Genomic DNA, 11,366 nt, shown 5'->3' with positions numbered 1-11,366 from the left:
GAATCGATTAGTACATTTTCCAAAGACATGAGTTCTTAGGAGAATAAGATTTTAGATTTCTCTGAACATCCAAAAAATTTACCTCATCATCATCGTCATCTTCATCATCAGACTGGGCCATCAAAGCAAAAATTGAATCATACTCGGTTGCTTCACTTTCTACTACCATCATAGAGTTGTTACCTGGTTCATCATCTTCTCCAGATTTGCTTAATAAATCTTCCCATGCAGCAAGAGCTTGTCTCACGACATTCTCAGCAGCATTTTTTCTATTGAAGCGTCTATCAGGAACCGAGTTCTTTTTGGATGCTTTGTTAGAGTTGTTCTTGTACTGATCCTGCTTTAGGAGAGGGAAATCCTTGATGAAATGTCCTTACTTGCCACATTTATGACAGAGGTCATAATTCTTTGGCTTGCTAGGACTTCCCCTTTTTGGAATATCTCCATTCCTGCGAACCATCTTCTGGAATCTTCTTGTTAGGTATGCCATATCACCATCCTCACCACTTGAGTCATTGCTTTCTGTCTTGAAGACCAGGTTCTTCTCCCTCTTGGGCTCTCTTCTTTCATTGTCCTTCTTCTTTTTCATTTCATATGTTTTTAGATTGTCAACAAGCTCATCAATAGTTAGCTTCCGCAAGTCCTTCGCCTCTATAATGGCGTTCACTTTGCTTTCCCAAGAACTGGGCAGCACACTGAGGATTTTTCCTACCAGCTTGTTTTTTGGAATAGTTTCACCAAGAGAGTGAACCTCATTAATGATGGAGGTGAACCGGGTATGCATTTCTTGGATAGATTCATCGTCTTACATCCTGGAGAGCTAGTATTCAGTTGTGAGCATGTCGATTTTGGATTGCTTGACATGTGTTGTTCATTTGTGAGCTGTATGAAGGGCTTCCTAGATTTCTTTGGCTGACTAGCATGTTGATATCCTATTGTATTCATCAAGACTAATAACACACACCAGAATTTTCTTTGCACGAAAGTTCTTCTCTATGGCATTTCTATCCACATCATTGAATTCTTTCTTGTCTTGGGAATGGCCACGTATGGGTCGCCAGGGTTTTTGGGTCCATCACATATGACACCACATAGCTCAGAATCTTCAGCCATGATGAAGTCATGCATTCTAGTTTTCCGTCATCCATAATACTGTCCATTGAACCTAGGTGGTCTGTAAGTAGACAGGCCTTCTTCGAAGTTTGGAGGAGCAGCCATGAGGATCCTTTCTTGTTAACCGGATAGAAAGAACCTGCTCTGATACTAATTGATAGAATATAAGGGTCCGCCAAACTCTATAGAGAATCAGGTTCATTCCCAGCTCAATGGGATTAAAAATCACGACCTTCCCTTGTAGGATTTGAACTTCACTACTAAGCATCTTTTAGATTACAACCTATGCAACCTAGGAATTAACCTCTTAATCCCTCACTAACTTGTAATACTCTATTACAAGCCACTTTGTAATAACTCTATTATAAAGACTTTACAACATGACTAACTCTAGCCAAGACTCAAAAACACATATTTAAGGTTTACAAAGAGCTTCCTACATAATGCTTCTAAACAAGCTAGGTAGGAATTACAATTGAAGAACTATTACAATGTTATAACTCAACTAAGGACATACAATGACTCGATGTAGGAACTAGTCCGTAGTTGCTTTGTTCTTTGTTCTTGAAGCACTTGAAACTTTCTTGTTGGATGGTTACCTTCCTTGATTGTATATATACATGTGTGACATCACTTACAATGATGTAAGCAAGGTAGGTAAAAAGTCTTCCCTGGAAAGTTGACTGTAGCATTGTAGCGTGTGCAGGCAGCAGCTTTCGAGCTGGAGAGTTGACTTCGTACAGTCTCCTCGGGAACTGGTAGGGACCTATTCCTTCCACTCTGAAGAGTTAAATCATATCCCATGCTGAATCCCAACCTGGAATCTTGTGATCTTAAGATCTTGTAAATGTGTAACAGGTTCCTTATCTGGTTCTGAATAGTAAGTTTGTTAGATCATCAAGACATAAAGTAAAGTACGTATGACCAAAGTACTTGTAACCTATCATCAACTCATTGGGGTGTGTGGGCTGTTTTGTGGTATTTTGTGATAGATATAAGGTTGGAAAATGATGTATACATGTTTTTATTGTTATGTTCTTGTTGTTGTTGGTGTTATGTTGAATTGGGAGGAAATAAAGATTATAGGGGAGATGCTGCCCGTTTTATTATAAAATAAGCTTGTAGTTCGTTGTGCGATAGTTGTACCTTCCATAACTTGATCATAGTATTGTTATCATTATTGCAGATTAAGGTGCAACGAGATGAGTTTAACGTGGTTATTGGACATATTGTGATAATATATATTAAGGCTAAACCTTTCCTTCATTTTGGTATGATCCCATAAAGACATGTGTTTGATAACGAGACATAAAGAGAAGTTCATATTTCTGAATTTATTCACATTATCCTAGTCTCATAAGTTATAGTATTCTCCCTTATTGGAACTTTCTATTCAGTTAAGTATTGTCTTATTTCAGTCAAGAGAGTAGAGGGTCTATATATATATATATATATATATATAGTATTATAGTATTTTCACCACCACCGAGCTATAATCGGTGGGCAGGCCCCTAATGGGCAATCTCAGATCAGATGTTAAGTTATATACCGAGCCTACTGTGGCCAAGCGCCTATGAGCGAGCCTAAAATGACCGAGATACAAAGCCTAGTATGGTCGAGTACCTATGAGCGAGCCTACTACGGCAGAGCAGTTACAAATACCGAGCCTTATAGGGCCGGACAACTATTTTACTTACTATATTGAGAGAGTTGAGTTAGTATCAACAGGTAAGCACATCTTCAGATTATCTTTGACTCCCAGTTACTTTCAGTTATTATATTATCAGTTCAGTTTTAGCTTTCAGTTATTCTGTTGCCTTACATACTCGGTACATTATTTCGTACTGACATCCATTTTGCCGAGGATGTTGCATTTCATGCTTGCAGGTCCTGATAGACAGCTGGATAGACCTTTCCAGTAGACAAAGCAAAACATCCGCTTGGCTGGTAAGCTCCACTTTCCTGGAGTTACCAGGTTTAGACCTTGGAGTCCATTTTCTTATACAGGTTGATGGGTAGGTCGAGGCCCTGTCCCGACATGATACAGTCATCTCTAGAGGCTTGTAGACAAGTCCTGTATAGTTTGTATATCAGTAGATATTCATGGCGGCCTCGTCAGCCTGCACAGTTATATATATATATATATATATATATATATATACCTGTACAGCTTTTGGGTATGTTTACCCCTCAGATAAGAGAGACGATATTTTCATATGATTCAGAATATGGCCTCATCGGCCTAAGTTGAGGGTTACCCCTCTAAAGTTTACACTTACAAAGTGGTACGCTCGGGCCGAGTATGGCACCGAGTGCCGGCCATGCCTCGTCAGTTTGGGGCATGACAATTAAAGAACTTGGTTCTTTACCGTGTTCCTTAAGTGTAAAGTAAACAAGCAATAAAATGAACACAAAGATTTTTAGATGAAAAATCACCCGGCTTAAAAGATGCAAAAACCACAACCTACCACGTAGGATTTTGAACTCCAACTCCACTGGAACAATGAGCCAAAATGTATCAATTATAAGACTGCAATTCAATACTTTTCAGTACTCCTATTACTCCTATTTGATTCACAAGGTACTCTAATTTGTAGGGCAAAATACTCACTCCAACTCACTAATTATTAATAACACTTGATTATAAATCAATTTCCTAAAAACACATTCACTAGACTGACTCAAGAAGAATAAAAAACAAGTACTCAACACGGGTGAAAACTTCTGACTCTTTAGTTGATGTGTAAAAGGATAGTTACGTACAAGTATCAATCATGAGAAGTTGATCCTTTTATACTGAGAAGTTGGTTCCTCACAACAGTTAAGCAGCTACATTGAGGACCTGGTTCATTGAGCATTTAATCACACTTTATTAATCATCAAAACTTCAATACTCAACAGGTTCTTGTATCAATGTAATATCCACCTGTTAAGATATCAAAATTTAACTCATAGTGCATATCACGAGTTTAAATCAGGATGTATTTGGTACGAAAGAAAATATTTTTTAATTTCCCACCCTAAATGTTTAGAATTTTTTTTTCTTAAACATGATATTTTCCCACAATTTGTGAAAATTGATTTCCCAAGGGACTCATTTGTTTCTAGGTCAAAAACACAAAAAAGTCCTATGGCTCTAGACACTCGATCGGGTTCTCTTCTCTTTCAATTTCTCTACGCGCAACTGAGCTGGTCCTGTGGGTAGGCAAGTATTCAATAGGTATTGTCAAGTCATCTTTTGTGTACCATGATTAAGTTTACACCTAATAAAAAATTATTACATTATTTTCATAACCAAGAGTGGAAATGCTTTTATAATGTAAGAAGAGAAAAATTCATAACACTCCGTGAAACTACACGGAGTATTTGTTTATGACCAAGAGTAAAAATATTTTTTATAATGTTTAGGTAACTATTTTTCTCCTTACAATCAAATAGCGCAAAATATTTTGTTCTCTAACTAAATATTAGAAAGTATTTTTTCGATATATTTTGTCGTGTCTCTAGTAATGCATTCAGCTTCAACGAAGTAGACGTTGTATGCACCTTATTGGACCTTATGATTTAGTGAGATTTGTCATTCATATGCCAAATTGCTAAAGGACAAGTCCAAACGAGACAAGGGACCAAATCTCTTGATTTCTGAGTCCTCGCCCCCCCCCCCCCCCCCAACAAAATCTGTCACGTATTCCTGCGTCAAACAAATCCCTCAATTTCTTTTCATTTTTCTTCCTATCTTTTTTTTTTTTTTTTTTTTGGTTTTTGGAATGAGAGGAAAGAAAGGTAGAGAACCTATAATGATGCAAGATAAAGTAATGTTAGATGAAGCTACAAATGAATCCTACCATTCTCTTCAATTCCAAGTTAGAATATTTCAATCATTTTGTCAACTGTTTGTGTAACCTTCTGCCTTCATGTTACGAAAGACATACTTCCTTTCAATTTACATGAATTTATTTAATTGGGCATAGAATTTTTAAAAAAAAATAGAAGACTTTTAAATTTGTTGTGTAAAATAAGGCACATATATTTTGTATGACAATAAGTTGTTGCATAAAGATAAATTATTTTCAAATATGAAAAATGATTATTCTTTTTAGAACAAACTAAAAAAAAATAGATAGGTTCATATAAATTGAGATGGGGGAGTACAAAGAATATTGACACTCGTGTTTGCAAGAAATTAAAAGAATTGAATTTCAACTTATTCCCCAACATATCTCTTGTATTGACTAGTAATTTTAATTACATTATTCAACCCAGAAAAGAATTAATGAAAGATATAGGTTTCAGCCACCTATAAAACCAAAAAATAATTGACATGTATAACAATTTCATTTTCCCCGTACTAATTAAGGAAAAGACATAACTTGGAAAAAATTAAGGAGATCTAAAAAAAAAAAGAAGATAAAAAATAGAAGGTGAAATGAGCAGCATGGCTTGCTATCAATATGCTGGAGAAGTACTTGAATTGTTGACTTTATTGTTGCCATTGCTACTGTTTATTGATTTGTGTCATTATTGTTGCTTGGAGTCGTTGCGGCTGCAGTATTATTATTAGTAACATTGTTGGAATGGTGTGAATTGCCAATTAAAGAAGTGACAGCTACTGCTAATGCTGCTGCAAAATTGGGATCAGCAGTTAGAGCATTCACTGTGTCACCAATTGATGGTAATGTTGAAAGATTTTGGGACATTTGGAGGCCAGAGAATTTTGATTGGTTATATAAAGCTTGGCCAAAAATCTGAGGTAAAAGTGCAATTGGATTTGTAGGGGAATTTTGGTGTGGATTTTGGAAAGGGAATTGGAATAGATTAGAGGGTCCTTTAAATTGCGAAGGATTTGAGGTTTGAGTTAGGTCCAATGTGATGGTAGGGAAGGGTGTGGAGGCTGAAATTGTGGCCATGCTAGAAGAACAAGGGAGGAGAGTTCTGGCTAGGATATTTGAGCTCATTGAACCATCTGCACTGGCCATGGAACCTGAGAGCAGCATTCTTGCTGCTGAGGAAGTAGTTGAAGCCATTGCCGCCGCGGCCGGCGGCAATGGGTGGTTGTGATTTCCTTCGTAAGTTGTGATCAAGATTGTTTTGTCCTCTGCACATCTTTGAACCTGTCAATGCCATAAAACACACTTCAGTCTAATTTTCTCGTTACCTTTGCTATAATTTTATCTAATATATTACTTCCGTCATTCCAAGTTATGTGAACTTGTTTGGCTGAGTATGGAGTTTAAGAAAAATTGAAGACTTTTAAAATTTGTGGTCGTAAGCAAGTCAAAAAGGGGTTAAAGTATTTGTGTGATTATTAAAGCTTCTCATTAAGGGTAGAACGGTAAGTTTAAGCAAAATTGTTACTATCAAATTTAGAAAGGGATCATTCTTTTTGGAAGGAACGGACCAAAAAGGAAATAAGTCTCGCAAGAATCAAATATTATAACACTTCCTACTTGAGAAAATTTCTTTATTGACTACAATTTTTTTTTTTTTTTTATTGACTACTATAAAATCTATTTTGTGTGTGATCAAGCTTAAGGTAATAGCGACCTCATACCAACTAGTCGTAACAATAGTGGTGGATATCAAGTGAACAACTGCACAAGGCTTTTTAAGTGGCACATTTTTCTTTTTCAAGTTTATACGCTAAAATTAGAGAGCTTTCTAACCATTTAATTGACTAATATATTATTGAAAAAACAAAAGCACAGAATGATCAAATCGTGGATGAAGTTATTTAAAAAAGAAAGACATACTTGCTTCCTAACTGGACAACCAGCTGCCATGGTGCAGCGATAATAAGCGCGAGGACATGGATTTCCCTTCGCCATTTTTTGCCCATACTTCCGCCATTGGCAACCATCTGTGATCTATATAAGTGCGCCAAAAAAGAAAAGGCATCCATTTATTCTACGTACCAAAGTTTAAACTGATGAAATATTAAAGCAATGTATATAAATGATTCATATAACTCATCTAACTAGTTTAAGATTATGACTGATTTGAAAACTATTAAAGCAAAAAATAACGGTAGAACAAATAATTATGATTGAACAATTTATGAGGTTTAGTTTAACTCGCACGGAGTTTCAAAAATATAGTAAAACTTTTGAAACTCATGGTCAATTATAAAAGCATATCAGGTGTAAAGTTAAATTTTATTTTCAAATATATAAAAATATCTTTGGTTTCTTAACAACTTAATTAATAATGAAATAGCGTCGGATAAAATGGAATAGAATGAGTAAACCAATCCAAGTTCATACCATTGGAGCTTCGGATCGAGCCCTGACAGAGACACGAGCCTTCCTTATGGTAGCCTCAGTGGCTTGATCAACAGTAGTACTATCCTCCCTACTCTTGGACTCATTGCCCGCTACTCTTGGAACCTTATTAGGACCCCAACAAGATAAACCTTTTTCAGGACTATCCTCTCTATCAGTGGAACCAGACTCAACGACATTCATCGGTGGTGATCGTGACTGTTCCCAGCTTCTTCTCCCCTCAGACGACGACAATGAAGGCTCATCTGCTAGGCGGCCAAGATCCATAAATTGCCTAGGTCTCATTTGACTACTTTGGTATTGCTGCTTGATTTCTTCTCCTTTGTCATCTTGCTCATTATGATCATGTTGTTGTTTCTGTTTAATCATTGTCAATTGCATCTGTAGAGTACTACAATTTGTTGTTACCTGATTTAACACGTCCCTTAAATGTCGATTTTCACCGTTCATTCTCTCCAATTCTGCCTGAAGAACTGCTAACTATAACATATAATTGCAAAAATGTTAACATCTTGAATTGTATGACTATATATCTCATTTAAAAGGTCAAGTTGTTCGAAAGAGGATAGGGCAGGCCTATGCGCGGTATCCAAGGAAGGACCGGACCATAAGGATCTATTGTATGCAGCTTTACCCTGCAAAAAAGGGCTGTTTTCACGGCTCAAACCCGTAACCTCCTGGTCACATGGCAACAATTTCACCAATTACGCCAAGGCTTCACTTCGTCCAAAAGAGAATACTTTTATTTACTTAATTATGCCTCTCACATAACTAAAAAAAAAAAAAAGAACTAGTAGACTGATTACTACTATGTTAAAGATCTAATTCTTACCTCAGTTTTTGTTCTTCTATCTTCAGAAGAAGCTGGGGATAAACCATCTTCCACTATGGACTGATCACTACTAGTGTTTGCAGTGAGAAGTTGCAAACCAGTCTACAAAATGAAAGAATTGGATTAGAATACACTTATACAAACTAAGCGAAACTGATGAAAAAGAATAAACTTGATAAAGGTAGCTTACATTTATGTTGAAATCTAATTCAAGAGGTTTGTTGAATTCTTTTCTTTCGTCAGTGTCCTTACAATTTCCATCTTCTTTAGCAGCAAAGAAGTCCATCTCATCAAGAAGTGGTCTTTTTTGGTCATGGCCATCAAAAAGATTCACTGGGAATTGAATAGTAGTGGGAGGTGGTGATGACATGTTCTTGGTTGGGGATTCCATAATATTATAATTAATTGGATGATAAAAAAGGTTCAAGCTTGAGTAATTTGGAGAAAAAATGGTGGTCCTTTGATGAGAGATATTGAAGAAAGAGTGTTGTGGGATCTGGATCAAAGAAGAGTCCACTACCATTGGCCATATATGGATTACGAAGGAAACAGAAAAAGAGATAGGCTTTGAATACAGCAATGGACTCGGCAATAAAAAGGGAAAGAAGGAAGACCAAATACAAGAGGGGGGGGGGTAAAGGAGGGGTGGGGGGGAATTAAATGAAGACTTAAGAGTGGTGTATTTGTATATTTGTTTGAAGAGAAATTGATGGGAATTGATTTTTGAAGACTTAGGTGAAAGGCATGGTTCCTCTCTAGTCCCTCTTTCTTCTAATACTACTATGCTAGTTATGATCTAGTTTAACCTAGAAGTCGCCTTTGTCAACCTAATGTAGATGCATAAATGCATGTAGCATGCAAGTGTACGTGTGTACACACATATTCATACACGTAAATACATATATAATCCTATATTATAAGGTAAGCATGTGTTTAATATTACTTCGTAAATCAAAATCGTTACTTCATCTGATCCAAATTTATGTGACACTTTTGCTTTTTGATATTCAAGCTTTTTAATACTGACCTTACATTTGGACTTAGATTCTTTTAATTTTTTAAAATAAAATTTACATATTTGGAAACTACGTACAAAGTAATATAACTCACTATTATTAATAACTCAAAATATTTAAAATGCATATGAAAAAATACGATCAAAGAATAATTCGTTTGATTCTGTGATGACCCGAAAGGTCATCACTTATTTTAGAAACAAATTCTGTGTTCTGATGCCTTAAAACCTCATTTTTACCTCATCTCCATTTGCGTGTGTGATTCGGACGTATATACGAAAAGCTTTTATGTGAAAATATGAGAAATAAAAATTTCTAGAGTTAAAATTTGAGTTGACTTTGGTCAGCATTTTGAGCAAACGGACCCGGATCTGTGTTCCGACGATCCCGGGAGGTTTGCAGTAAAATATGAGACTTGGGCGTATGCCCGGAAATGAATTCTGAGGTCCCAAGCCTTAGAAATTAATTTTTGAAAGAAATTATTTTGCTGAATTATTTATGAAATAAAGAAAAAAATTAATGTTTGAAAACATTGGTATCGGGCCCTTATTTTGGTTCCGGAATTCGGTACAAACTTGTTAAAGTATTTAAATGATAAATGTGAAATTTGGTAAAAAATGGGGTTTATTTAACGTGATTTGGACATCTAGTTGAAGAGTTATGAACTTTAAGTGTTCTTGATGAAAATGATGAGTTTTGAGGTTTAATTCATAGTTTTACATGTTATTTTCATGATTTGATTGCACGAGGAAGTCCATATGATGTTCTTGGGTTAGTGTACATATTTAGTTTGAAGCCCCGAGGGCTCGGGTGAATTTTGGATAAGCCTCGAAGTGAAATTTGGACTTAGGGAGTTGCAGGTTTTTAGCTGGTATGTTGCAGGTGTGCAGGCTTCGCAAATGCGAAGCCTGTCTCACAAATGCGAGCCCTCAAATGCGAACGTTTATCGCAAATGCAAAAAATACCTTGTTTTCCTTGGGGTCGCAAATGCGACGTAGTCATCGCAAAAGCGATATCGCAAATGCGAAGGGCCCATCGCATTTGCGAAGTGGCCTGGAATCCTTCGGTGTCGCAAATGCGACAATCTCATCGCAAAAGCGAGTTCACAATTGCGAACATTAATTGCAAATTCGATGATAGCTAGCATTCTTATGAAAGGTTCGCAATTGCGAACCCTGGTTGCAATTGCGACATCTGCAACCTGCAAATTCATAACTTAGCCGAAAATCTTTCATTTTTCAATGCCTTTCAAAACCAAAACACTCTTGGGCGATTTTTCAAAGACAAGTACTCTTCCAAATCGATTGTAAGTCATTTCTAACTTGTTTTTATTAATCTTTAACATCTTTTCTCATGATTTCAACTCAAATCAAAGGTTTTCACAGGGGAAATTGGGTGTTTGGGGTAGAACCTAGGTTTTTCAAATTTTAGGGATTTGGACCTCGATTTGAGGTCCGATTTCAAAACAAATTGTATATTTGGGTTCGTGGGGGAATGGGTAATCGGGTTTTGACCATATGGGCCCAGGGGCGATTTTTTGACTTTTTGGGAAAAACTTTAAAAAACCTATTTTCATGCATTGGAAATTGATTCATTTAGCATTTATTGATATAGTTAAGTAACTTGTGGCTAGATACGAGCGAATTGGTGGTGGAATCAAGAGGTAAAGCGATAGTTGAGACTTGAATTGTGTTCATGGCATCGAGGTAAGTGTTTGGTCCAACATTAGCTTGAGGGATTAGGAGTTGTGTCCTATTTTCTATGTGTTATTTGTTGAGTATGACGTATAGGCATGGTGACGAGTATCTATACGTTGGGGTCAAGCATGCCCGTGAGTCTTATATTATGACTCCGTTTGTATTGTTCATGCCTTTTGTAATGATTTCTATTGTTGAGCAAAGCTTGTAAAAGTAGTATTGGTAATTGAATATTGAGGAGTGTTGGCTTAAGTTGTAAAATGAATTGTGGAAGTAAAATTGATAATTGAACCTTATAGAGTATTGGCTCAAGTTGTGTAGTGAGTTGTGAAGTAAATGTGAAAAAGAGAAGAGGATTATTATATTGTCTCCCTTGCCGGGATGTTGTTGCTTTTAATGCTATCTCCCTTGCTGGGATGTTGATGTTCTT

General features: G+C 36.4%; 1 protein-coding gene across 1 annotated transcript; it reads right to left on the bottom strand.

Annotated features, from left to right (window-relative positions):
- Nucleotides 1–5,285: 5,285 nt before the first annotated feature.
- LOC104235497 (probable WRKY transcription factor 31) lies at nucleotides 5,286–8,814 on the bottom strand. Its single transcript, XM_070174039.1, has 5 exons — nucleotides 8,414–8,814; nucleotides 8,224–8,325; nucleotides 7,374–7,871; nucleotides 6,864–6,977; nucleotides 5,286–6,224 (listed from the first exon to the last, which is right to left on the bottom strand). The coding sequence occupies exons 1-5, from the start codon at nucleotides 8,744–8,746 to the stop codon at nucleotides 5,616–5,618; spliced, it is 1,656 nt and encodes a 551-aa protein (XP_070030140.1). The 5' UTR covers nucleotides 8,747–8,814; the 3' UTR covers nucleotides 5,286–5,615.
- Between the last annotated feature and the right edge of the window lie 2,552 nt (nucleotides 8,815–11,366).

The sequence above is a fragment of the Nicotiana sylvestris genome, chromosome 5, assembly GCF_000393655.2.
Source record: "Nicotiana sylvestris chromosome 5, ASM39365v2, whole genome shotgun sequence".
Taxonomy (NCBI): Eukaryota; Viridiplantae; Streptophyta; class Magnoliopsida; order Solanales; family Solanaceae; genus Nicotiana; species Nicotiana sylvestris.
This window is presented reverse-complemented; position numbering and strand designations above follow the sequence as displayed.

What these genes read in the sequence shown, in the direction of transcription:
- LOC104235497 (XM_070174039.1), bottom strand. Translation starts at nt 8,746, where the DNA reads ATGGTAGTGGACTCTTCTTTGATCCAGATCCCACAACACTCTTTCTTC. An exon ending in ATAGAAGAACAAAAACTGAG is followed by an intron (nt 7,872 to 8,223) that starts GTAAGAATTAGA and finishes TATATGTTATAG; the next exon opens with TTAGCAGTTCTTCAGGCAGA. An exon ending in CTCGATCCGAAGCTCCAATG is followed by an intron (nt 6,978 to 7,373) that starts GTATGAACTTGG and finishes GCACTTATATAG; the next exon opens with ATCACAGATGGTTGCCAATG.